Source organism: Acinonyx jubatus, chromosome D1, assembly GCF_027475565.1.
Source record: "Acinonyx jubatus isolate Ajub_Pintada_27869175 chromosome D1, VMU_Ajub_asm_v1.0, whole genome shotgun sequence".
Classification (NCBI taxonomy): domain Eukaryota; kingdom Metazoa; phylum Chordata; class Mammalia; order Carnivora; family Felidae; genus Acinonyx; species Acinonyx jubatus.
In genome coordinates, this window is record NC_069390.1 from 2,406,307 (window position 1) to 2,433,620 (window position 27,314).

The 27,314-nt window shown below is 64.4% G+C and overlaps 1 protein-coding gene across 5 annotated transcripts in view; it reads right to left on the reverse strand.

The window, feature by feature from the left end:
- Positions 1–26,961, reverse strand: part of OSBPL5 (oxysterol binding protein like 5) — a 52,179-nt gene extending 25,218 nt beyond the window's left edge. The window contains exon 1 of one of the 5 annotated variants that reach the window (XM_027045738.2): positions 26,815–26,961. Coding sequence is in view for 4 of the 5 variants with exons in the window: in XM_027045731.2 (XP_026901532.1) it covers positions 51–128 (78 nt within the window). In the remaining variant the exon portion in view is untranslated. Of the gene's footprint in view, positions 1–50; positions 373–8,647; positions 8,859–26,814 lie in introns of those variants that run through there. The other 4 variants (XM_027045732.2, XM_027045731.2, XM_053202773.1 and 1 more) reach the window with 4 other exon arrangements.
- Positions 26,962–27,314: the final 353 nt, after the last annotated feature.

Consider the following 27,314-nt stretch of genomic DNA (forward strand, 5'->3'; position numbering starts at 1 on the left):
CCCGAAGGAGCTTCCTCCCTGCCCCAGGCACAGCCCAGCCCATCACTCACGAGCAGGCCTGGGCCCTCTCCCAGATCCTCCTGCCCTGGGCAGGCCTGGGGCAAGCGGTCGACATAAGTCCCCGACATCAGCCCATTTTATAGATGAGGAAATCAAGGCTCGGAGGGCTGGAGGCCTTGCCCTGTGGTCATGGCCCGGTGGGTGGTGGCACAGCAGGGACCCTGACTCCTAATCCCGTGCTCATCCGCTCCCTGAGGACCTGGTCCGTGAAGGCCCACTGACCCATCTCTCCTCCAGGTCTGGGGCTGCACCACCTCCCTGGGTGGGCCCGTGGCTTCCCGCCAAACCCAAGACAAAGGCCCCATTTCCTCCTGAGGCCCTGGGCTTTCAGGGCTTTCAGGGCCGGGGCTCAGACACAGAGCCTTTCCTGCTATGACTGGGCGGGGCTCCGGAGTGGGCGGGGCCCAGGGCATCTGGTGGTGGCCCCGGACCTCCTCCCGTGGCAGCCCCAGAACCTTCTCTGTGCCCCCCCGCCCCCCGAGGGTCAGAGTGAGGGGCTCCCAGCCCCTCCCTTCCTAACCACTATCTTGTCACCTGGCTAAGCTGGTGGTTACCTTTGCTGTTTGGGATTTGGGCCCAAGGTCACACAGCCAGTAACTGGCGAGACCTGTGTTTGAGCCAATTGGGACCGATTCAGAACCCAGCTCCTGGCCGACGCTCCCACTACCTCAGCTGGGCTTCTAGCAAACCCGCTGCTGGGCCAGAAGGACGGGCATCTGGGGGGCCCAACCCTGCCGATCAGTGTCAGTGGACACTTCTAGCCTGCCAGGAAGCCAGCACCAGAGACGAGGCCCAGCTGACTGACTGACTCATCCGGCTGAGATTTTCCAAGCACCCAGGTTGGTGGCCAAGACGAGTCAGACATGAACTTGACCTGCAGGGGCCCCCAGGGAGGATGATGAGGGGTGATGGCCCAGGTAGGCCTCCCTCACCTGGGGTCTCACCTGTCTTAGTGGTTAAGTCTTACAGACTTGGTGTGGGTGGAGGGACTCTTGTCCACACTGCCTGAGCCTGGCTTACAGCTCAGTCTCAGCTCCCAGCTGGCCCATCTGCCCCAGCTCCACCCAAAGCAGAGTAGAGACGGCGTGAGGATCCTGGCTGCCTTCTCAGACCCTATAGGTGCCTTCCCCCAGCACTGCTAATGGCCAGTGGGACTCTAGTCTGTGAGCTGCACCATCCACCCATGTACACCGTCCTCCTTCCCTCCCCCTTCCATCCATCCACCTGTCCATCCACCCGTCCATCCATCTATCCCTCCAATCATTTATCCATCCATCCGTCCATCCATCCATCCATCCATCCATCCACCCATTCATCCATCCAATCATGTATCCAGCCAGCCAGCCAGCCGCCCATTTGCCTATCTATCCATCTATCCACCCAACCTCTCATCGCTCCCTCCCTCCCTCCTCCATGGATCTTTCCAGCCAGTCAGCTGAGTAGTCCTCCTTTTCTCCCCACTTCCTTCCTATTGGCCTAACACATCAGAGGTGACCTTCAAACAACTGAACTGCTCTATGGACACCCTCCAATCCGAATGCAATGCAGGTGTGCACCAGTGAATGTCCCCTCTGTGTCCTGACACCCCAGAAGAGTGCTGGGGCCCCTACAAGCCGCCTCTGACCTGCCCAGACGGGGAGGGGTCTCTGAATTCGTACCTCCCTTGGTCGTCCCACCCTTGGCTGCTGTTGACTCTGGGCGCTTGATCTCTGCTGTGGGCAAGGCAGGGGTGAGGTGTTGGGGAGGGGGTGCTGTTGCATCCACTGCAAAAGTTAATCCGGGTCACATCTCCCCAGTGGCTCCCGGCCCAGAGAACACAGGCCAGCCTCAGTCCCCTGGCCCCCGTCTTCCAGCCCCTCCACAGCCCCACCCTTCCTCCCACTCACTCTCCCAGCCACACGGGCCCCTTTCTGTCCCTGGAGAATGCAGAGCCCGTTCCCCGAGGGCCTCTGCTCTGGACCGTCCCCCCTGGAATGCCGTCGCCCACACCCCCGCCTGGCGGGGTCCTTCCCACCCTCAGCTGCAACGTCGCCTTCCAGAGGGCCGGCCCCCTTGCACCTCACACAGCAAATTCTCCACATAGCGCTCCGAGCTCCACAGCCTTCTCCCTAGGGTTCCTTTCTTCTCCACTAGCTTTTCCCACAGGACACAGGTCCTAGGAGAGGAGTGGTGTCTGTCCGTCCTGTTCACTGTCTATCCAGTGCATGCATGCCAGGAGCAGGGACTTGCGGCCTGCCCCAGAGGCCCCTGGGGCGAATGAAGGCTGTGCAGCCAACGTCCTTGGGCCTCGTTCCTCCTTCTCTGCAGGGCAGGGCAGGGTCCTCAGAGAGGTGGCCAGGGTGGGTGTGGGGCAGATCTCCATCGTGGCCCTGGAGAGGGTCCTGTCCCCACCTGCCCGCCACGCCAGGGGTGGCGCGAGCACCAGAGGACCGCGGCCCCGCCCTCCGGGTGCCGGCAGGGGCGGCGGAGGGGGTGGGTCTGGCACAGGGAGGCCTCCTGAGGATGAAACGGAAGGCTTGCAGGCCCTGGGCGTGCAGCCCCCATGCAGCCCGGGGGAGGAAGGGGGTGCTGAGGAACGGGGGACGTGACGACACAGACCCCCCCCAGCTGAGCCAGCCCCAACCTGGGGCCGCACTCACGGTGGGCAGCCGTCCCCTCTGTCCCTCACTGCCTGCCTGGTTGCTCCCCAGGCCCAGGGTCCAGCTGCTCAAGGGCGCAGGGGCACTCCCTCTGGTCTCCCATCTGGGGCCTGAGAGCCCCCCAACATCAGTGGGCGACGGGTCCCACGCGGGGCTGGCCCCGAGCACGCAGGTACAGGTCAGGCTGTGCCCCTGGCTGGGCCAGCCCGGCGTCCCTGAGTTGACATCTTCGTTTGGGCACCTGCCAGGTGACATGCTCTCTGATGCTGGGCCAAGGCCAACAGCAAGGCCTGGGGAGTGGGCACGGAGCCCACCCCGCCCCCACCCCGGCACACTCCCAGCCCCCACTGGAACCTGCCTTCTGGGCAGTTTCCTGCCCCCAAGCACTGTCCCCTCCACCAGCACCCAGACGCCCACCTTCGAGCCAGAACAATGGTATCCTTATAAAGAAAGGTCACTGGTGCCTTATCAGGGCTCCGCAGGCGGGACGCACAGCCCGGTTATCTGGGCCAAAACCCGCCAAGCCTCAGCTCTCCGTGGGAAGGCCTGAGACAGAGAAGGAACCCAGCAGGATCCAGCAGAATGAACGCACCTCCCACTCCACCCGCAGGCGCACAAGTGGGGGTACGGTTCTGACCACATTCCCCCGGTCCCCCCACAGATGCCTGGGGACCACACACAGAGCTGGGGAGAGGGGTCCAGCCCCACTGCCGACGGCTGTGTGCCCCAGCTCGCCACGTTTCTCTCCAAGTCCCTATTTGTAAATGGAGGTTTCTTCTGAGCAGGGGGGGCAAAGCCCCAGACCCGCGGGGGCCCAGGGAGGGGCCCAGAGGGGCCTGGTGAGCTCTCAGACCAGGGGCCAGAGTGAGGGTCCGGCCCAGCCATGCCGGGGGCAAGAGCAGAGGTTCCCAGGCAGGGGGGACAGGGCTCAGGTCACCAGAGGCTCTTTGTCACCGATGGGAGCAGAGAAGCAGGGCCTCGTGGCCTGGCTCCCACCACCACCGCCGCCAACGTGGCTGGGCTCATACCTTTGCCTGAATGCAGGGGACCGTAAAAGGCTGCGGGGAAAACGCTCCAAAGTCACAGACAGGCTCAGGGATGAAGCGACATAAGCCCCCCCCCCCCCCCCCGTTTGGCTCTCTGACCTCACAGCCAATGGACAGGGAAGGACAGCAGCCATCAGTTAGAAGACAGCAGCCATCAGTTGGAAGACAGCAGCCACCCTGTCAACAACACCCCCTTACGTTCCAGAAACCTGCTAAGGTCCCAAGGCTAGTGGCCGTGAGGACCCTGCTGAGGGGAAAAACCACCCAGGTCTCCAGAGCCACGCCAGGGAGGCCACCCTACGCTCCAGCCCAGCAGCTGCTCTGGTCCCTCCTGAGGGCAGACACCAGCACGAGTTTTCAGAAGCGTGCCGGGCTGCCGTCCCCAGGCTGGACCGACCATTTGGCTCAACCTAGGCAAGGTTGAGAAGGCCCCAGGGGAGTGGCAGCCTCTTCAGGACATCCCGGCATGCACTTTGGTGTGTGGGGGCTGGTCCTTCAAGGTCTCCCGGTGCCCACCTGGACTGGTGTTCGGGCCCCAAGGGGCTTTGGGACTGGGGTGTTTCCCATCTACCTGCTGTGCTGGTGACCCCCAAGGTGCCCCTGGGCCCTTTCATACGTGGTACCCCATCAGATGCAATGCAATGGCACCCAAGAGGCAGGGAGAGAAGATCTCAATGTCCTGTTTAACAGATGCAGAAACCAAGGCCCCCAGAGGGAAAATGACCAGTGTAAGGCCCCGTGGCATAAGCCAGGCCCTCTCTGGTGGCACAGCTTCAAGCCCCGAGTCCCTTCTGTGCTTTGGAGGGCTGAAGCCAGGGCCAGAAAGGAGGGGAGGGGGCCAGGCTCCGGTGGGGGGTGGTCAGCAGAAGCGGGGCCTCCCCCAGAGAGACATTTCCCAGCCGTGGCTGTGGAGCGTGGAGGAACGCGGGGCGGGGGCAGGAAGTGGCCTGCCAGCCTGGGCGTTTCTCAGGCTGACTCAGCTGGGTCATGTGGCTGTGGGTTAGGGCCGGGTTCTGGCATCCGCCCACCTGGCCTCCTGACCGACACCGGGCCAACTGCAAGCTGAGTGCCGGGGTCAGCTGGCCTGGGCGCCGCCCACATGCACTGCCCGGTGCACACCGTTCCCACCGGGTTCTGGGAGCCCCAGTCCCCGGGCTGGGCTCCCTGTGGTGCCCTGAAGGCCTGACCCCACCATGTCCCCCCAGATCCTGCGGCTGTCCCGACCGAAGGGGGCTGATTTTCAGAGGCAGACTGTAACCCCCTTTGGGGCGGGGGTGCAGTGGGGAGGGCCACCGCAAGAGGGGGCATCAGGAGCCCAGTCGCCCCACCCTCCCACACCTGGAGCAGGGAGGTGGGTTGGGGCCCCGGAGCGACCTCACGCCCCCTTCTGGAAGAGGAAGCCCATGTGGGGGGCCTGGCCCTCGTCTACAAGTCCTGGACGTACCTGGGCGGGGGGTGGGGGGGACCTGCCCCGGGTGCTGAAGCCCTCTCTCTGGGCGCCCCCACCGCCCGGCTCTCCCCCCGGGGGAGGAGGCCCCACGGGCCGCTGTCTGCCCTGGTAAGGGGACTGACGGCCCCGCAGTTAGGTGGCCGCCGCAGTGGGGGCACACGGCCAAAGCTGGGGCGCTTCTGCCTGGAGCCGGCTGCTCGTCTTCCCTTATTATGGGGCTGGAGCCTCGCGTGTGGGCAGACAACTCCCGCAAGAAAGCTGGAGAAAGTGGGTCACGGGCTGCAGTGAGCCACAGCTCACGTGTGCCTCACTCCCCCCGAGGCTGGGGCCCCAGGGGCTGCAGCAGGCTGGGGCGGGGGTACAGTGCAGGGAGGCGGGTCACTGCGGACCCCAGGGGCTCGGGCCAGCCTCCCCTCTCCTCCAGACCCCTCCAGCCTCAGTGTCCCCCACTGCCCGCCCCCACATCCCCCCATGGGACCCTCTGCAGCTACTCCTGCTCAGGAGACTCTGGGGTCGGCAGGTGTCGGCCCTTCCCGAGGGGAAGGGGGACCCTGGGGAGGGGGGAAGCCGAGGGTTGGGGCCGCACCCTGCTGGGGACCCTGGGAGGGGGAGAGTGTGCAGGCAGGGATGCCCCCAGGTGGATCCCCCTCTGCGGAGGGGAACCGGGGGTCCCTCAACAGCGGCCACCACCTTGGACTCCACCGGCAGGCTGAGCCCTCAGGAGGGAGGAGGGTGGTTCCGGGGCCCCTTCCCCGGTCGGGCCGCCCGGTTCGCTGGGCGTCTCAGGAAGGGGAGGCCCACAAGGAGGCCCAGCTTGTTCTGCACCCCGGACGGACCGTTCCCCTCTCCAAAGAAGGGTGTTCTCACACACGTGGCCCCTTCACCGGTTCTGTCATGGGTTGTCTTAGACGCCAGCCTGCCTGGCCCCAGGCTGCTCGGCGCTGGGTGGGAGGCGTCCTGGCATGCTCAGGGGACACGCGCCCCGGCTCTTGAAGGACCCCCTGTGTCCAGCCCCTGGTCCTGTGCTCCTGGGCATGTGGGGTCTGTGCGAATGTCACGTCCAGTTTTCACACAATGTAAATCCCACCTGGGCAGTGCCCGAGGCTGTTCTGGGGCATGACCGGAGCATCATGACTGCACCACATCCACCAGCCCAGCTGGCCTTGGGCCCCCCCCCCACCCGCCATCAGAAAGGGGGGGCAGCCTGGGCCCCTGGGGATGGGCAGCATCCTACACACACCTGCTGCACGGAGTCAAGTCAGCGACGGCGGGGGGGGGGGGGGCGCTGCTGGGGCTCCTGGCTCCCCGTCCTCTGGGCTTGCACACCAGCCTGCACACACACACACACGAGAACCCTAACCCATACACTCGGACATGGTGCTGTTCCTGCCACAATCGTCGACAGGAGCCCACAAAGAGAACACGAGTGGAACAGGGCGGAAGGCAGCCCCCGTCGGGGCCCAGGGGCCACTCCACTGCTCTGTGCTGTGGTTTCGCGGTCTGTGACAGGCCGATGACGGTACGGACGCGGAGGGCTGCTGTGCAGGCTAACAGACGAGGCTCAGGAAGGGTTTAGAAGGGCTGCGTGTGCTGTTTGCCAGGAAACGCGAACTACCACTGTTTGTGACGCTAAGCCCTAAAGAAATAAGCCTGGTGGCTCAGGAGCGTGGGGACGCCACGGGGACGCCACGGGTCCCGAGACGGCGAGCGCCAGGGCCAGCAGAAACCAGCACAGTCTCCCTCCCCAGGTGGAATGAGGCTGGGGGGGGGGGGGGCTCCGGAAGGCGCGGGAGAGACCGCGAACAGCGCCCACGAAACGCAAAGGTGGGACGTGCACGCGGGGACCCTCGGCGGGTTCGCACGGCGGCCCGGGGGATCGGGCTGCTGGACGCCACGCAGTAATTATGCTCCATCCTGTCCCAGAACCAGCCTCGGGCACGGTCCAGGCGGAATCTACCTCGAACAACGCGGGATTCCCACAGGCCCCTTCCCCGCTCCCCACTCTCCGGCTGCGGGCATCTCCTTCCCACGTGCACCATTCATTTAGTGCCCGTGGTCCGGCCACACGAGGGCTGAGATGGCGGCGTGAGCGGAAGTCGGGGGCAAAATGATCGAGCCTCTGCCACAACTGACCGTCTCAAATAGGTAACACGGAAGACACGTGTCCGACAGCCGCCTATTGGGTGGACAATTCTATTGCCCCCTCCTTCATGCCCCACCGGACCCGGACTCCACAAAACCACTTCAGGCCACGCGGGTCCCGGGTCAGGGTGAAGCTTCCTAACGGACCCCTCCAGACTCTCCCCTGCAGGGGACAAGGCTCCAGATCTGGGCGGGAGCACCTCCCTGCCCCAGACGGCAGCGGAACCCCGGGCCTGCGCGGTCCCCTCTGCCCCTCCGTGCACGCGGGGTCAACGGAGCCACCTGGGAGCGCCGCTCAGGGATCTGAGCCATGCCCGGCTGCAGCTCCCCTATTCGCAGGAGCCGCCAAGGACCCGAGACAGGTGGGACCACCACCCAGAGTCGCGGCTGCTCCTGCCAAAGGCCAAACGTGTCTCCAGGCCCGAGTGCAGGGGTGCAGAAACCCCCTGCCTCCCTCCCGCCCACCTGGAAATGGGCGGTAGCCGGCTTCCTCCAGGAAAACCTGCCCTGGGACGGGACATGCACCCCCACACTCCCCCCTCCCCATCCTACACGGGCTCAGCAACCCCCTCCCCCCGGCTCCCGGGTCCCCCGCAGACTGGAGCTTCCAGAAGGGCTCAAGCTCATGCCTGCAGAGCACTGAGGTAGGAGCAGGTTTCACCGGGTTTTGCGGCGTGGAGGGGCCCAAGGGAGGCCTGGCTTCCCCGACGTGGACGGTGAATCCTTGTATAAACTGGAAACTCCCTGCTCAGCGGCGGGTGCCGGTTCTCACACAGCAGAAGCTCCACCAACGTGTGCACGCCACCCCTGCGCTCTGTCCTCACTGGCACCGGATGCTGAATGAGTCAGCAGGTGGGCGGCAGGCACGATCCCCCCCCACGTCTGCCTCCCACTCTGTCCAGGGGCCGGGAGGATCCAAGTCTGGAAAGCAAAGCAAAAAAAAACCAAAAACCCCAAGCATTCAAACGCTCCCTTCGCATGCCTTCTCTCCATTTCACAGATGCAGTAACTGAGGCCCGAGAACCAGCTGACTTGGCCAGGGCCATGCGGCCGGTTTGTGGCGGCCCTCCCCGCTCCCAGCTCGCCCGGAGCAGGTGGTGCTGGGTCCCGGACCCACATCGCCCACTTCTGCTGGGACTGCTCCGGGAGCCAGGACTGGAACTCCAGAGAGGGAACGTTTGCCGGGCTGCGTCTTTGCGATATCCCCAGGCTTCCCGGCCCTGGGTGAGAGCCCAGGACCCCGCTGGGTGGACAGGCCGTCCTCCCCCCCCCCCCCCCGCCACTCCCAGGCCTGCGCTCAGCGGGCCCACCTCTGCCGACTCCCACTGTGCGCTGTGCCATCCTCCCCCTCGCGAAGCCTGGCCCTGCAGGTTTTCATCCATCAGGTGAGCAGCCGACGGGGTCTCGCAGGGGTCCGGGCCCCCCCTCCCTTCAGCCTCCAGCGTGAAGCCTTATTCCCCCGCGGACCAGCTGGGCAGGCCGCCGCTGGGGTACGAGCCGCAGCCCTGCCGTCTGGGCCGCTCTGCTAACCAACCGTGGCGCGCTCCTGGTGACCCCGAGCCAGGCACCCCCGGTCCCCGCCTCCACCAGCCCCGCCCTGCTGGCTTAAGGGGAAACTGGTTCTGGCAGAAGTCACGTGTCTGGAGGAGAAAGTGGCCCTGCCAGTCAGGTGGGACCACGGTGGCACAGAGCCAAGCACCCTCTGCCCGTCCTGCCACGGTGGGGACGGTCCAGGAAGGTGACGTGACGGTTCGAGGATGCGGTGCCCAAAAGGCCCCCAGGACCTGCAACCAGCCCGGAGCCAACCCCAGGTGGGGGCACCCAGCCTCCTGGGGAGAAAGCATCAGGAGACACTGGCCTGACCCGTGAAACACGGGGGGCCATGCCTCGGGTCCCTGAAGAGGCCAAAAGGGAAACGAAGACGTATTCCACACAGTGACGTGGGCACCCACGTTCATTCACGACGGCCCGGGCACCTGCCGGCGGGTGGACGGGTAAGCCTCGGCCCATCCACGCCAGGGACTGTTCTCTGTCCGCGAAAGGAGTAAAGTATTGTAACCCCGTCCACAGGCCCTGGAGGGCTGTGTCAGGAACTCTGGCAGAGGCACTTGTGTGGGGTCGGGCACGGTTTCTGTTTTAAAAAGTTGAATTTCCACTGGGGCGTGTGGGTGGCTCCGTCGGTGGAGCGTCCGACTTCGGCTCAGGTCGCGATCTCACAGTTCGTGGGTTCGAGCCCCGTGTCAGGCTCCGTGCTGACAGCTCGGAGCCTGGAGCCTGCTGCACATTCTGTGTCTCCCTCTCTCTCTGCCCCTCCCCTGCTCATGCTCTGTCTCTCTCTCTCTCAAAAATAAACAAACATTAAAAAGTTGAATTTTCACAACTTATCACATCTCCACTGACCATCGTCCCCACCTGATTCCGGCAAACCCCAAGCCGCGTGGCGCTGACCCATGACCCTGACCCTCTCTCTAGCAGCCTTGTTGGCACGCCTGAGCCATTTTACGGACACTGAAGCAGTGGCCATCCAGCCCCGAGTCCTGCCACCTGTGAGCCATCCAGTGGAGTCGCTGAGACATGGAGAAGGGACCCCTGATGACCCAGGTCGCCGAGAGTGGGTCCCCCAGAGATATCAGGACTGAGAAACCGCTGTGGGGGAGATGAGAAGGCTTATTCCCAATGTCCCGAGACCTACATTTGGGTCTATTCCCGACACACGGGTCACACCGCAAGATGACATGTCCCAAGACACCAAGCGCTAAGCAGGCGCCTCGTGAGCAGCAGGGGACAGCTAAAAATGACACCGAGAGTGACAAAGAGCTGGTCCTGGATCATGACATGTCCTTCTGGGTCAGGATGGACACCCGTCCTGCCATGTCAGGTCCTGATGGCCCGCTGTCCCTTCCTCGACGCCCGCCTTCCGGGACGCCCCAGGGAACCCAGCCTGCCAGTTGGGGCCCCGCCCTGGGCACCTGCATTGGCACACAAAAGCCTCAGCTCTGTGTTGGGGACAGCCTGTCCCGGCCCCCGGGAGGTGGTGCTCGGGGGAGCTTCCCGGTGGCTCCCCAGCCCACGTGGGGTCAGACGCCCAGTCACGTCCTGAGACCACAGGGCCACCCCCTCCAGGCTCTCTGACCCGGGCGGGTGAAGGGAAGAAGCGTCCCTCCAGCCTCTGCAGTCACATGGCCCTCCCCTGTGTGTCTGTCTTAATATCCCTTTCCTTTCTCTTAAAGGTCACTGGATTTAGGGTCCACCGGACAATCCAGGACGATCTCATACCAAGACCCTCCATCTGTAAATCCTTAATTCCAAGCAAGGTCATGTGCAAGCAAGGTCACATTCACAGACTCGGGGGCTAGGACTAGGACAGATCTTTTGGGGGGGTCATCATTCAACATTCAACTCACTGCAGGGTTTGAAGGTCACCCAGCCCAACGGAGACCTCCGGGATGGCGTGTGGGGGGCTCGCCATGACATACCCAGTGTGGGCAGGTACGCGGTGCCCCCCTTGGCTTGCGGGGACCCACCGGGCCCTCATCTGCTCTGCATCCACCTGTTCAGGCCCCTCCTGCTCAGCCGGGTTAGGCCCAGGGCCTGCCGGTTCCTCCCACTGCCCTGAGGACCCTCAGCACAGCCACTTCTTGCCCTCCCACCCCCTTGACCAACCTCCTCAGGGCTCCATCCGCTGGATGACGCCTCAGACCCGCCCACCCCGTCCCTCTGCCTCGAGCCCGGGCAAGCACTGGAAGGTATTGGCTATTTTGCCCCGCTGGCCTGTTCCCGCACCAGGTCGCCGAAGCCAGGGAGCTGGCGATGCACCTGTGTCTGGGCCAACGGTGCCTCCTTGCTGCCCACGCCTCCCTGCGCAGCCCCACCCCGCACCCAGCTCGCCGTCACCCCCACTGAAACTTCCAGAGAGCCAGCAATGCTCCCCTGTGTGCTGAGCTGGCCATGGAGGACCCGATCTGACTCCCGCCCGGGACCTGCTCGGGACCCCAAGGCTGGGAACGACCATCGGGGCCTGTGCATTTCGGGGTCGGCCAGGAACAGGCGTCTGCACTTGGAAGCTCCTGGAGGAGGGATCACAGCCGCCAGTGCTTAGACCCAAACCACCAAGAGCCACCTGCTGCAACGTGCACATCTCAGCACCCAGAACAGGAAGTGTAGGGACAGCAGGGGGCCCGGGACCTTCTGGAACGGGTGCTCGTCCATCACGCACCTTTATTTTGTCCCTGGAGGAAGGCTGTGCCACCCACGGCACTCCCAGAGGATTCAAGCGGGCTGAGAGCCGTCCAGTTAGGAAATGCACCCTGAACACACACACGGGGTGCAGCTGCACCTGCAAACGGGGGGCTCGGGGAGCCCGCCCACCGCCCCACCTGGGCCACACCAGGAGCCCAGAGAGCTGTCACTTCTCTCTGGACAGCCACCTGGAGCTCATGGGGGAGGGGAGGGGAGCCGGTTCGCTCGCCGTGGGAGGGTGGAAAGGGGGTCTCGTGAGCGGATTCCCCTAAGGACCTGGGGGGCCGGTTGTAGAAAATGCTAGGAGAGATTCCAGCCAGAGAGGAGGCTGGGAGGGCCCCACGGGCACGGATGCTGGACCCTGGGGACAGGGCACCTGGGGAAGCCCCCTAGGTTTCCGTTGCACTTTTGGTGCCACGTCTTCAGCAGAATCACTAAGCTGCCGCAAGCAGGCCGCATGCCCAGGGCGCCCAGGACGGGCAGGGATGGGGGAGGAGGAGGGACGAGCCTGGGGGCACCTGCAGGGCTTGGGAAAGCGCTGAGTCTCCACAGCCTGTTCCAGAACAGCACCTGGCACAGAGGCACACAGACCGCACGAGACGATCAGGCGGCGTCGAGCCCCCATCGCCGAGGTGGGGGGAGCGGCACCCCTCTTTACGCGTGTGCCCCTCACTCTCCTTCCCGTCACGCACAGCGTGGAGGGGCTGGGGGTTGAGACGTGGTTCAGCCGAGGACAGAAGGGTCTGGCACCACAGCTGCCCTCGCACCCCGTCCCCAGCGATAAACACACAGATAGCGCCTCCTCGGAGTGGGGACGGTGCGCGTGGCCTGGGCCCGTCTGGGCCCCAGCAAGGCTCCCGGGGATCTGACCACTCGCCCTACCCCGGGGCTTCAGCTCTCTCCGCGGCAAATCCAGGCACGTGAAAGACCCGCGATCCCAGGGGAGGGGGCCGGGGCACGACACACACGAGCGACCAGCTGCACGCCTCGCCCAGTCCCAAGGGCACTAGGGGCGGGTGTCAGTCCTGGCCGCTGAGCCTGGGGCACTCCGCTGGGGGGCTGGGGCTGGGCGGGGGTCCTGAGGGCCCAGCTGAGCCTGGCAGAGGCTGGAGGAGGGGTGCTCGGCCACAGCCCTCACGTGGGATGCGTCTTACACTGTGTGCCCCCAAAGGGCCTGGTGTGGGGCTGCCTTGGCCTCCAGCTGCCCAGGTAGGGGGGTGGGGCTGGTCACAGACCAAGGCCGGACCACGGTGACAGGCCCCGGTCTGCTGGTCAGTGGGAAGTGCTCCGATTTGGGGATTCCCCAGTGTACCCCGCAGGCCAGCCCAGCGGATCCCGTTGGCACGCAGCCCTGCGCGGGCCCAGCTCAGAAGCAGGCCTTGCGAACGGCGGAAGACGGACGGACGGACCAGAAGGAGGGAGAGAAGGAGGGCAGTTGTAAACGAGAGTCAAACCCTCAAGCCCTGGAATCCGTTAGGCCGGTGAGCCACCCCCTGGAGACTTACTCTAGGGAATAAAATCCCATCCGATCGATATGGGCGCGAAGGATGGCTCTGCGGGTTATTTACGGCACCAGGCACAGGTGGGCACCAGCAAGGGAAGGAGCGTCCTGCTGTGGACATCGAGCGTGGCAGCATAAGGGCCACGGGATGCACGTCTGTGTAACAAGGGGCTCGGAAGGCGCCAAGCGTGGCCAGCAGGCTTCACCGCAGCCTGAGGTCTCGGTGATAAGGACCACGGAGGCCTGCGTGTGTGCACGTGTGCGTGTGGCGAGGGGCCTCCTCCATCTGCCTGGGCCCCACGACGAGCGTGTGCGGCTTCGCTGTAGGAAAACGCCCCCGGCCCAGCCATCCCCAGGCTGAAAATAAGTGAGGACAATTGGAGACGCTGTCTCCTTGGGGGGACGCGGGGGGCGTGGGAGGGGAGGGCCTGGCAAGGGGCGTGGGGGGGCGGCGGGGGAGGGAGGCCCAGGTCCCGCCTGTCGGGCACCCAGTGGGCACTCAGCCAGTAGCAGCTGTTAACGACCCGGGGGGCCCAACCCACGGGGGGCGTGTATACATTAGGTGCTTGGTGTCCACACGAGGCTGACTGAACAACTGACCTTCAGGGCAGGCCTGAGCGGCCAAGAACAGACTGGGGGGATCCCGGTGGGGGCGGGAGGCGCCAGTGGAGGCAGAGGCTGGGGACCCTCTCTCACCCCAGAAGCCCACCACTCTGGGAGGGAAAAAACGGCCCCAGGACTCTGTCCCCTGGGCGTCTTCCAGGAGGGTGGCCTCAAGGTCACGGGGGTCTCCGGGGTGTGACCTCCAGAACCCCGCCCACAGCACTCAGGTGTGGACCGCCGGCGGGCCCTGTCCTGGGAACCCTGCGCAGACCTGGAGGGGAACCTTGGGGGCCCACTCCCCTCCCCTCCCCCCGACCCCCACCCCGCCCGGGACACGCGCTCTGCCGTTCGCCTCCCTGCCGGTGGCTACACAGCAAATGAGCTCAGAGGGCTATTTTAAACCGCATTCAGGTAGATGAGAAGCGGCCGCCTTTGGGGGTTGGTGTCGGCAGCCGCGGGGTGCTGAGGGGCCCCGGTTCCGCGTCCTCTGCGCGTATTTGACATTTTCCATGCTTTACAGTAAAAAAGGAGAGGCTTAAAGCTTCCTCTTCAAGACGAAAAGGGAGAATTCTGTAAGAGCCTTAAAGCAAGAGAAGAAAGTAGCACATCAGAGTCCCAGCCTCCCGGGAGGCTCGGACTTTAAAAGACTTAAAAAGAAGCCACGCACCTCTGAGGGTGCGAACAGGTGACAGCCAGCTGGGGAGAGGCTCCAGACCTGAAACAGGGGCAGCAACTAAGATCCAGAGCCCGCGGGACGACGTGGGGGAACAGGGGGCAGCGGCCACTGCCGACGGTGCCCAGCGGCCTGGCCTTTGGGGGCCCGCAGCCCCCTGTGAGCGGGGACCCCCAGTGGCTGGGAACCTGGCCCAGCCAGGGCCCCTGTCCCCCTGCTGCAGAGCCGCCTGCGGGACCCTCCGGGCCTTCGGCTTGGCAGAAGCCTCCCCCAGAGGCCCCAGCCCCTGACACGGTTCCCCCCCCACCCCGCGCCCGGGGCAGGTGCCCGGCCCCAGCACACGGCGGGGCTCCCAAGGCGAGGGCTCCCCCCAGCCTCCTCCTTGATCATCACCACCTCTCCCTGACCTGACGTGTCAATGGGCAGCCGCTGTCCCGGCCAAGTGCCAGCGGCTCGCGGGGCAGCCAGCCGGTCCTTGGGCACGACCAGTGCGCTGAGTGCCTGGTGCTGGCACACAGGAGCGCGGGGCCGCTCTGCTCCCTCCTCCACCCTGAGTGCTCACCACCCTTCCCTAAACACACAGCCGCGCACGGGCGCGTGCACACACGGGCACACAGACACAGACACACAGGCACGCACACCCTCAGCAAACCAGGAGTGACCCAGGTGTCTGAACCTCATCAGCTGCCGCCTCCCCCTTCGCCACCCGGCCTCCGAGAGGGCAATGCCGCCAGGTGTCAGCGCTCGGGATCTGGGCAGGAAGGGCCTCAGGACTACGAGTGTGTGCACGCGGGTGCACGTGCACGCGCAGGGAACAGCCCCCACCGGCGAGGGGCACCCAGGAGTAGTTCTCGGGGCCCCCGGGAGACAGCACTGTTTTCTCCCTTTTCTTTTTTGAGACGGCTCTTTCTGAAGGTGTGCTTCGACCCCCAGGTAAACACATCTGCAGTCGCAGCTGCCCTGCCCCCAGGTTCTCTCCTCTGGTCCTGGGGTCAGCAGAGAGCCTCAACCGTGGGCCGGGAGGGGCTCTTATCTCCGGGCAGGTGAGGGGCCAGGAAGCCAAGGGCCACGGTCTCCCGCAGCCTGGATGCCAGGGCCAGCAGCCTGTGCCCAGCGGGCGCTGTGAAAGCTCGCGGGACACACGTCTGGTCAGGGGAAGCAGGGACCCAGCGTCACTCCCAGCTAAGCCCTGGGCACCTGTGTGGCCCCTCGCCTCTCCAGAAGCCTCAAGGATCTTATGTATAAATAAGGCAGCCCCCGGCCCACACTGAGCATCGCTGGGGACATGACATGTCTGTACCTGCGACATCACCTCTGTGTTTCCAGAATGCCGTCCCTCTCCTCGCCACCACCCTGGTCAGCTGAGCCCAGCTGTCTCGTCTCTGCAGCGAGCTCCTGGTTGCTGCCCACGGTGGCCACCCTCTCCTGGTGCAGGGGGTCGAACGGTGTCCCCCCCTAAAAGATACGTCCACATCCTAACCCCGGGACCTGTGAGTAGGGCCATCTGTGGAAAGGGGGTCTTTGCAGATGTGACCAAATGAAGGTGAGGCCACACTGGAGGAGGGTGGGCCCTGATCCAATGACTCTGTCCCTATAGGAGAACAGGACAAAGAGACGCAGGAGGGGCCACGTAAAGACAGGGGAGAGGCTGGACGAGGCAGAAGGATCCTGAGAGCCTCCAGAGGGAGAGGGCCCTGCCCCCACCTGGATTTTGGACTTCTGGCTGCAGAACTAGGAGAGAATATTTCTTTGGTTTCAGCCCCCCTGCCCAGTGTGTGGTCCCTTGTTACACCTGCCCCCGTGGGACGCGGCACTTGGTTCAAGGTGAACGCTGTGAGCGAGAAGGGCCTGAATCCAAGGCGGGTGGGACCTTCATTCCTCTGCCCGGAGGACAAGGCTGAGGCCCCTCGGGAGGAGGGAGAGGAGAGAGACGCCCCGACAGGGCAGGGGGAGGGAGAACGGGGCGGGGCGGACTGCAGCTCCCCTCAAGTACATGGGGCCTTCCGGCTCCCCATCTGGGGCGTGTCCAAAGCAGCCCCTGCCCCGCCCCCTCGGGCAGCCCACAGGCCCCTCCCAACCCCAGCAGCCGAGGACGCAGTCCCAGCCTAGACCAGGCAGAAAACTGGCCCAGACTTCACAGATGCCAGCCTGTCCCCTGGGGAGGGGTCGCCAGGCAACGCGGCAACACCGCGGCCCCACGACTGAGGTCACCTCCCAGTGTCCCAGCAGCAGCCTCTCGTTCCCACTCACCAGTCCCACTCAGCGGCTCCTGGAAGCCCCTGGAATCGGCCACCGAAGGCCCCTCTGCCTCCAGAGCCACGTCACCCACACACAGTCCCAGAAACGTGGACCGAGAGCAGACAATGCTGGGTGATGGCGGGGGCTCTGATCCTCGCTGGTCTTGGGGACGACGCTGCTCCTCTCTTTAAACGATGTTTCCAGCCTCCCGACTGTGGCAAGGGAGGAGGGTCTGGTCTTTCCGGTGCTGACCTCTGTCTAAGGGCAGGTGGCTGGGGCGTAGACAGCAGCCCTGGAGGCAGGGTGTGGGGGTAGCCACGACCCAGGCCAAGGCCAGTGTTTTGTATTCGCCTGCTATTTATTACAAGCAGGTGAGGATTCAGCAACTCAAATGTTCTTTTTAGATACAAATGCACGTAAAAATAAGTGAGTGGATTTAAAGAGCCATGTTTTAAAGTAAAACAAAGTCAAGCCACAGAAAACTCCAGAAGCTGTGTCCCGAAAATGCCAGAAGCTGCCGAGTACAGAGTCCCGCCCCGGTCAGGGACCTTGTGCTTCCTTTGGCCAAGCAGGCCCAGGCCTCGGATGCTGTGGGTTCCCATTCCCGGGGTCCCAGCCAGAGTGGCCTCCTTTGCCGTAAAATAAAATGTAAATACTGGAAGCCACACAGACGGTTGCTTTTTTAGACACGCCCCTCTGCGGTCACCCAGGCCAGAAACCCAAGCTGTCCCGCCGCTCAGGGCCCCGCCTGCCCTCCCAGTCCAACCAGACCCACCACCGCCCAGGGTGCACCTGTAGGACCCAAGCCCCAGGCCCGTCCACTTGGAAACATTTGCCTCTTACGCCTGTTCCGCAGTCCCCTCCCTGGCTCACAATTTATCTGAAGCCCCCAGCGTCCGAGCCTCTGGACGAGCAGGGCACTGGAGCCCCGGAGCCCCAGCCCCAGGAGCCCGGGGGCCTTTCCTGAGCTTGAACAGAGCAGAGCAACCCCCTGAAGGTCTGGGTTCGAGGGAGCGCTGCATGCCCGTTGGGTGCTGCCAGTCTCCGTGAGGGTCCCCACTGGACCCCGGGCCAGAACGAAGAACCCACAAAGAGCAAAGCCTCTGAGCGGCCAAATCAAGCATCACATCACAGGACACCTCCGTTCAGGGTCTCGAGCGGCTCACTGACCGAGCTCGGGGTCTCCCTCGGCACGTGCTCACGCTGGGTCTGTACACGCTTGTAACAATCTTACTGACCTGGTTCCCTCGGTGAGAGTGGACTAGAAGCAGAAACAAGCCTTTTAAAGAGGAAGATAAAATAACCAAGAACCCTCCAACAAGAAGCATAAGGAAAGGAGCCTGGGGCCACTCAGTAGCGTGGACAAGCCGTCACGGCCACGTTGGCAGGTGGGAGGCCACGCGGGGAGGTGGTGCCCCTCCCGGCCGCATCGCGCACCTCGCCGAGTCTCGGAACAAAACGGGGATGAGAGTAGGACTTGCTGCGTAGGGTTGTTTAAAGGATTAAAGAAAACAGCTCATTTCAAAGCCTTCAGAAAAATGTGAATCACTATTAAAATTAATCGTAACGATCCCACAAGAAATGTCGCTGGGAAAGGGTTCAATTATTTCTTGCCTATCCCCCAGGTTGCAAGGCATCCTGTGGGTATAACTCACTGTGGAAAGATTTCCACTGAATGTGTTTCAAGGTCTGGTGCTTAGCGGGGTGAGCTGCCCTCGCCAGGGAAAGCCCCGTGTGGCCCGAAGGAGCGGGTCCCCGAGGGCCACGCACTGTCCGGGGTTCCTCCTGCTCCAGCAGGCAGACCGGGGCGGCCGGGGCGTCACCCTCCAGGCTCAGCCCCGGCAAGTGATGAATGGCCACGTCGGGGAGAACAGGCACACCACAGACAAACAGCATGTCCCTTGCGCTTTCGAGATTTAAAAATAAACTGAAGAGCAGACACGGTTCAAAACAACGACCAGGTTGGTAAGACAGTCATTGGCCTGTGTGCCTTCCTCCTGTCGTTCCTTAAACCGCAGTTTAAAAACTGACCGCCAGTCCCGGAGGCCCCTCTGGCAGAAGGCGGGAGTAGAAGCTGGTGGCACCCCACGGGGGGGCCGGCGGTGGTCTCGAGGGGGCAAGGACCCGCCCGGCCGCACCAAGAGGGACAGGGACACCCAGATGCACCAAGAGGGACGCACCCATGTCCGCTTTACCCGGAAGAAGTCCCTCCCCCTTTGCTGCTGACCTGGAGGTTCTGGGCAGGGCCCTTACGAAGCTCACGTGGTCCACCCCACCCAGGTGCTCCCAGGATTGCCTGCTCTTCCCACAGGGTGCTCCCGGTGCTCTAACCGCATGGGCCGAGGCCGCTGAGCTCTTCCCCTCCTCCCCTTCCTCCTCTGCAGGGTGGGTACAGGTCCCCACACGCCCCACACCGCCTGGCCAAGGACGCCACACAGCAGCCACCCACCTGGTGTGAAACGGGGAGGGGCAGGGGACCGGGGAAGACGCCCCCCCTCCACCCCCGCCGGGTGTTCCAGAGTGCAGGGCCGGAGGGCAGATGCCTGCGGGCTCTGAGGACTCCGCTCAGTGGGCATCAGCACCCCCCACCGGGGCGTCGTCCGCACCCACCCTGAAGGAAGGGCCGTGTTTGGTTCCATAGGGGCCACCATGGAGGGACGGCAATACCGGGGTGTGGGGTGTGGCCGTCACGTGCCCCGAGGCGCCCACCTCTGGCTCCCGGCCAGAGTGTTTCAACCTGGGGGCCTCTCTGCTCTAACCGGCTCGGGGCAGAACCCTCAGCTGGACCCTGGCCATCTCTGGTTCTGGCTACTTTTGTTCCCCGCCTATCGAGGTGTAAAAGAAATTTGTAAGATATTTAAAGCACACGTCACGCTGCTCCCATGTCCCTACACATCGTGAAAGGACCCCCCCCCCGCCTCGAGTGAGTACATCTATCACCTTGAAATTTATCTTTTCTGTGGAGGTGAAAGCATCTAAGTTCTACTCTCCTAGCATATTACTTCTTAATTTTTTTTAGGTTTATTTATTTTGAGAGAGAATGAGCATACCAGAGGGGGAGGGGCAGAGAGAGAGGGAGCGAGAGAGAATCCCAAGCAGGCTTTGCACGCTCACCGCACAGCCCGACGCGGGGCTCGAACTCATGAACCGGGGGATCATGACCTGAGTTGTGATCACGAGTCAGATGCTTACCCCACTGAGCCCCGCCCCGGGTGCCCCTCTCTCAGCATATTTCAATGACACAATAGTGTGTTATCCACTGGAGCCACGATGTTATAGATCTCTGGTTAACAGAACGTTAACAGAACGTGCTGGTCACTGAGGGACCCCTTGGGGACCCTGGCAAACATCTATGTAGCATGTGCCCCTGCGGTGGGGCCATTCGGCCTGCAGCCCTGGGCCAAGGGCAGGTAGGGGGGAGGCATGTTCCTCCGGTGGGATGGGCGAGCCTGTGGTCTTCCCACAGGGACAGGACGTGGCAGGTGGGGCCCCAAGGCCAGCAGAGTCGGTGAACTTGCTAAGAAAGTGCGTCTCTGGAGCCCAGGACCCTTGCCCTCCCAGTGGACGCGGCCCCCTCCCCCCAGCCTGGGCCTGGGTCCTGGGAGGAGCCCCCGCTAACCAAATGTTGTCACTTCAGCTCTGCCCCTGCTGTGTGTTCTTTGCCCCAGCTGCTCGAGGGGACAGGCTGACTCCCCCCGACACGTGCTGGGGTGTGCCTGGCCGCCACCTGGCCACATCCAGCCGGGCCAATGCCCCAGGGCGGCTCCTGCCTCGTGCCCCAGGAGACCCCGAACACACAACACGCTCCTGGGAGACGACGGAAACGACCTGAACGTCCCTCGGTGGGAGAAGGGAAATGCGTGATGTGTTCTTTACAAAAAGCAGAGAACACGAACGAGGACCGATCACTTGTGACAGGGCGGCTCAGGAGCCTGCGTACGTGCGTTTATGTGGTTCTCGGCTACTCCAAAGTCACGATGGAACGAGAGAGAGCACGAGGGGAGCGTCGGCTGGAGGCGCCTGCATTTGTGTGTGGGTCTATCCATATATAGTCAAAACACAAAAACGCCTGGGAACGTCCGCTCACAAACCCTCTGGGAAGCAGGGCCCCGCGTGGCTCAGGGCGGGCGGTCCAGGCCCTGTGCTCTACTGGAGCTCCCAGCCCTTAAACTTGAAGCAAACAGAGCCAGATGTTGAGGCCTCGAGGACAGAGCAGAGGACTGGTTGTATTCTTTTGTGTGGTTCCGGTGTTTAAACATTTCACAATCATTAACCACTCATCAAAGTTTTAATTGGTGATAAGGAGACAGTCCCTCCCTGTTCCCAGCCGCGCCTAACCCAGGCCCAGGGCCGACTCTGCACTTTCAACCCCCGCTCTGGCTGCCGTGATGGCCCATTTCACAGATGGGAAAACCGAGGCCTGGAGCTTAAGGGGCTCGCCCAGGGTGGGCGCCCGGCCTGGTGAAGCGTCAGAATCGGGCAGGGACTCCTGGCCAGTTTGCCGACCGCCGAGCCTCCGTTCTAATCACCGGGCGCTGGGCATCCGTGCGGTCGGACGGGTCACTGCACAGAGTCCCCACAGGAAGTCAGGAGCACTTTCTACAGGAGGTGTTTACAGACCGGGGCATCCGGCCTCACGAGCTCCAGCTATCTGCCTGCCTCTGCGTGGAAAAACAAAACACCCAAAGCAAACAAACAAAAGCAGCAGCGGCTCGTGGAGCAGCCGGGAAAGAACAAACGACGTTCTCCCAGCAAGTGTGAGAGGGAGTCGGGGGCTCAGACCGGAGGGAGTGCGGCCAGTAGCAGAAGACCAGGCACATGGGAAGGGAAAGGGCAGATGGTCGCCCCGGAGACTTCAGGCTCCGCAGAGAAGGTGTCCGGCCAGGGCTGAGCCTCCCCGAACGTCCCGTCTGCTGTATTCAAGAGCTTTCCAGGCAGGGAACAGCATATGCTAAGGCAGAGAGGTACAGGCAACAGGTCCTACCCCCTCCACCGCACGACACCTATGGCCCAGCTTTGGGCTTTAATGCCAGGCCCCAGGACCCCCGAGGCCCTTCTGTGCAGCTGGCCTCGGGTCAACACGGACGTCTGGTTCCTGACCCACAAGGAGCTGGGCCAGAGCCACCAACTGGAGGCGGACGCTTACCCAAGGGGCATAGCAGCCCCTCTCCCGACTTCTCGCAGGACTGCCGTGGCCCGTGCTTACAAGCGGGGAAAGGCAGTTTTAGGAGGTAAACAGATTGCTGTCAGGAATCCCTGAGCCAGATCTTCCTTGGCCAGGCCTCCAAATCCGGACTGAGCCCTAACACCACCCACCCCTCAGTCCCAGCCAGGCCTCTCCCCGACCCAAAGCCCCAGGTCTGTGCCAGGCGCCGGGGGCCCGGGTCAGGATCTCCTGTTGTTGACTCACCTCCCTGCTCAGCCGGGCCCCAGCAGCCCGGGGACAGGGATCCCAGGAAGGACAGGGCTATGCTGCTACCCCAGTGCTACCCCAGAGACCACGAGAGGGCTCTGTTCCGGGGCGCACTGCGGAGAGGTGGAAACAGGGCACCCCCTGCCTCCCAGGTTTGGGGTGAGGAGCCCACAGCCTACGCCCAGGGCAGGGCCGTGCCGGTAGGGGCATCCTGAAGGCCTCCCCGCCTCCAGGGTGGCCGAGCACTGGTGGCAAATGAGAAGAACCCGAAACCCAGTCCCAGGCGTGACAAAGCAGCCAAGGCACAGAAAGCCACACCCCACCGACACCCCGTAAGCAGCACGGGCCCCTGGCAACAGTTCACGTCCCAGAGCAGGGGGACTTCAGGTCTGCGTGCGGGCTCTGGGTTTGGGGGCCTTCCTGACGAGTGGGGTGGAGTCTGTCCTAGAATGGCCTTCCTGTTGGGCCGCTCGTGGTCCCCTGGGGCCGTGGTGGCCCAGGGAAGCTGATGGGTCACCGCAGGCCCTCTGAAGGGCCCTCTGTCATATTCGCCCCAATAGGTGGGCAGGACACCGGCCCACCGTTCCTCCCCAGCAGCAGCTGGCCCTTTAAGCGACCCTCCTGGTGCCTATTTACCCCAGCAGGCAGCAGGATGATGCCACCACAGGGGCCCCCTCCCCTCGGCCTGGATGGCCTGCCCTTCGTGGAAGAGGCTCTTCCCAATGTGGCTGTGGGTGAGGGACAAAAGTTCCACCCTGCCTGCTGGCCGGCAGAGGACCAGGAGGCCCTGCTCCCCCTCCTCCCTTTGCCTCCTGGGGACTTGCCTGTCTCCACAGCAGAGCGTGGCCTACGCCTGGGCAGAGGACCAGGAGGCCCTGCTCCCCCTCCTCCCTTTGCCTCCTGGGGACTTGCCTGTCTCCACAGCAGAGCGTGGCCTACGCCTGGTTTCCAGACTCCCCTGGCCTTAGCCTGTGGGACGGGGTATTCCCAGATCCCCTCCTTAAGCCTTGTGCACATCCATGTCACTGGGCGGGCACCGATCAGCCATGGGGGCCTCATCTTCCCCTTGAGCCCTTCGTCCCAGCCAGGGTCAGAGGGGCTGAGGCAGGCCAGGCCACCTCGCTTGCCAAACAAAACATTAGGCGTTCCTCCCAGGTAAGCCCCGTGCGCTCTCTATTTACAATTCAGGAATGACAGTCACCCTGGGGAAGGCGGGAAGCTGGGCCTTTTGAATATGAGCACATCCGGTGAAGCCAGGGGACAGGGACAGGAGATCTGGGAGATTCGGGACAGTGTGGGAGGAGGGCATCGCATCCAGACACTGGCTCCCCCAGGCAACGACGATCGTAGGGCTTCCCGTGACCAGAGCACCCACTACGTGCCAGGCCCCGAGCACGCATTCAGCCAACAAACGAACAATGACCTCCCGTGCTAATAGTGCCCGCCGTGGGCCCGGCTCTGGCCCACCTGCTCTCTCCACAGCCAGTCATTCAATGAAACCAACGCGGAATGGAGATCGCTGAGACACGGATCAGGGCTGCTAAGGAACAAGTAACGGCCCCCCAGCCACGGGCACTGTCCTCGGGGACAGAGGGTCTCCAGGAGAAGCAACACCCGAGTTGAGGTCTGAATCAGCATCCTGGGCAGAGGGCACGGGGAATTCAAAGGCCCCGCAGGGACGGAGGCTGGGCCTGGGGCTGGACGCCGGCGGGGGAGACCTGACAGAGGTGGACGGGACCTTGTGCGGCTCAGGAAGGAGTCTGGAATTATTGGGAGATCAGCGTGAATGACGGGGCACTCTAATGGGGAAGCTATGTGATGTGGTCTATATTTTTAAAGCTCATGCTGGCTGCTGGCCGGAGAAGGACCAGAAGGGCAGGAATGGAGCCTGCTGGGTGGCTGGTGTGGTCCAGCGGCTGCTGGAGGACAGCCAGGGCCGGGCCTGGACAGAAGAGTGGACATCAGGTAGGCTACACCAAGCCCTGGCTTTGAGACGTGCGACAAAGGCCCGCCGCGTACCCTGGATCCCCTAGAGCCAGCCGGCCAGCTCAGGTCCCGAGCGGTGGGGACCGTCTCTCCCTGGCTCGATGGCCTAGATAATGCTGGCAGGTCTCCGGTGGCCCTGGGCCTCCCGGGGGGCCCGGCCGGACGGCTCTGGGGCCCTTCCTGGGGTCATCGTGCACCCCTCTCTGCGACTTCAGGCTCTGCAACTCCCTCCCTGAAGCTCTTTCAGGCTGCCCCACATCTTGGGCCCCCGACTCTCCTGGTGCCGGAAAGATGATTCCTCAGCCACCTCGCCGGACAAAGAACTCCAGGCTGGACCCATCGTCGTGCCCCTGTCCCCAGCCCCGGTCCGCGTTTTCAGTCGGGCAGGTCCTGAGCACACTGCTGGTGCCCGCTCACAGACGCCAGGCCAGCATCAGCCAAATTCACGCCCGCCTGCACACGCTGCACGCCGGGGCCCTGGTGTGGAAGGACCCCCGTGCTAAGAGAACCAGACGCTCCCACGTGCAAGTTCCTCGTATTCACCCGTCACTACCGCCCCCTGCAGAAGTTCCATGGTCCGCCCGGACGGCTCCCCAGGTGAGCAGCCTGTCCAGGCTGGCTTGGGACCCTCACACAGCTCATCCTTCGGCTGTTAGGTTCTGTTTCCCTGGCCTGGAGGCGCCGTCGGTTATGGGGCAGAGCCGGCACCCAGGGCCATACCCGGTTCCTTCGAGTCAGGACGCCAGGGTCCTCTGCCAGGCACGGTGCGCCCCTGCGCTCGGCCCCCTGCGGCCCCACCCCGGGGTCCGGGCCTCCCCCATTCGCCTGTGAGCCGGTTCCGCACCGCTTCGCAGGGCCGGCCGCACACCTGTCGCCTGAACGACAGCCGGGAAAGGGGCGGGGCACGCTGCTGTCACCTTGGGTCGCGTGTACGTGTGCTGGCACACTCACAACCAGCTCAGCCACAGAATCAGCAGAAAGCACAAGTCCCCAAAACACAGCTGCCGAGGAAGACACATAACAGTCTTCAAACCGCCAGCTTGTCACGGGGAGGAGGAGGGGGTTCTCCCCTCCCGGAGCGCAGCCTGTCGGGTTACTCTCCCAGCTCGGGAAGCTTCCGGGAGGAGAGATTTCAGGAGAGACATTGATCCTGGACGCTCTCAGCATAGTAAATAAAACCCACCCTCAGCGGGGAGGGCTGCGTTCGGCCTTCTGTAAAGAGCCAGCAGCAGACCTTCGAAGACGACAGGTTCGATTCGTGGCCCCACTCCGAACCCCACCCCCACCCCCTCCCCGCCCCCGCCAGGCCCGGCCCAGGAAGGAGGTGCCACTTGGCCTCCGGGATGGACCGCCCAGGCTTCCACATCTGCACAGAAGGTCAGAGGGTCCTCGCCCGGTCCATCTGTTCCGTCACCTTCTCTGAACACAGCCCGGCAGGACACCCCAGACAGACAGACACCCTCGGCGTCCACCTCCCTGGCACCCGGGCCCTGCCCCACACACGCGTGCTGAGCCAGCACACAATAGAATCTGCAGATCTGGAGCTTGGAGCCTGAAGGGGAGCCGCCGGCAGGCGCCCCCGAACTGCCTGCTGCTCGCAGAGCCTGTCAAGTTCAAGGAGCCAAGGAATTGGGGCAAAAATGCAGCCAAGAGACCACTCAGCCTGCGACTGCCCAGCGCAGGGTTTTTGCTGACTGGGACCTGGTTCCCTACGGCGCACACAGGTCCAAGGACACACACGTCCAACCCAAAGGCTGTGTCCGCGTCCCTAGCTGTGACGCCCTGGGCCTGCCCCTGGCCTGGGGGCTGTACCCTGGGGACAATCACAGACGTGCGCCTGTAAAAGGCATTTGGAAGGGGCTCAGGCAGACATATAAATTATTTCTAGCGTAGACAGAGCAGCAAGTTAGTCAAACCCTGGACGGCAAAAGAGCAGAAATCCAACCAGCTGCTCCAGCAAGGCCAGGCCTGGCTCAGCTCAAGGATGTGTGGGGGCAGAGAAGCCACCTCGCCCCTGGAGGGCCCTGTCCACACCCCCAGACACTCGAAATCCTAACTCCAGCTGGCTTCTGACAGCAGACGGCCCAGCCCAGCGGGGGAGGGGGCCCTGGCGGGGCCGGGAGGAGCCCAGTTGGAGAGCGGCCCTCCAGGGGCTGCCGGCAGCCCCCCCCCCCCCCCCCCCCGACACCGCGTCCCACCCTCCCAAGAATCCTCAGGTGCACAGGACCCTCCTAGACTCGTGTCCCTCCCCCCCCCCCCGCCCCAACACTTCCTGACGCTCTGTCTCCCGGGGCCGGTGGCCTAGAGACGGTGGCTGGGGCTGGTGGGTGAGGCAGGGGTCCTCCCTCCCTCGCGGCCCACCCACGGCCGCCCTCGGAACCATCCCGCCCCTGCGAGGCCGGCGGCCGGATCCAGACCCGGCCCGCCGCGGCACACCCCCTCCCCCCGCGCCCAGACCCCTCCCCCCCACCAGGGCCGGCTGCGTGGGGGGCGCGCAGGCCGCCCCCCCCTCCCCGCACTCCCGCGTCCCCGCTCCCTGGGGCCCCGCCGGGCGGGACTCGGGCCGCGCGCGCCGCTCCCCACGCCCGGGCCCCACCCGCGGCCCGGCCTGCGCGCGCCCGGGACCTGCCCCCCGCCGCCCCGCGCTCCCCCTCCGCGCGCCGGGCCGGGGCTCCCCGCGGGGCTGCGTCCCGGTGCCCGGGCCCCGCGGGCCTCCCGGCGCAGGGCTCCCCGGACCCCGGCGGCCGGCCCGCGGGGCGCCCCGGGCCCCTCCCCGGGCCCTCCCGGACGCCTCCCGCGCCCTCCCCGCCCGCCGCGCCCCTACCGTGCCGCGACTCGGAGCCGGCGGGGCCGGGCGCGCGGGGCTCAGCTGGCGGCGCGGCCCGGCTGCAGGAAATGCCAGAGGACTGATCCAACCGCGGAGCCCGGGGAGGGAGCGGCGGCGGAGGGAGGAGGGAGGAGGGAGCCGGGAGGGGAGGGGGCGGGGAGGAGGGAGGGAGCGGGAGGAAGGAGCAAGGGAGGAGCGGGGAGGAGAAGGGAGGGGGCAGCAGGGGGGAGGAGGAGCGGGTAAGGGGGAGGGGCGGGAGGGCCGCGCTGGAGCGGGGCGCAGGGACCCCAGCCTTTCTCGGCCCCCCTCTCCCTGGCCGGGCAGGTCCGGGGTGCGGCCACCGGCCAGGCCGCCCCGGGCAGGGTTGATGGTGGTGAGTGGGGGGCAGCCTGGGAGGGCTCTGCCAGAGACAGGAGAGTGCATGCGGGCCTCCAGACCACCCTAGGGGAGTCGGGGTACCCCCTCTCTCATCCTGAGCCCAAGAAATGGTCATCATT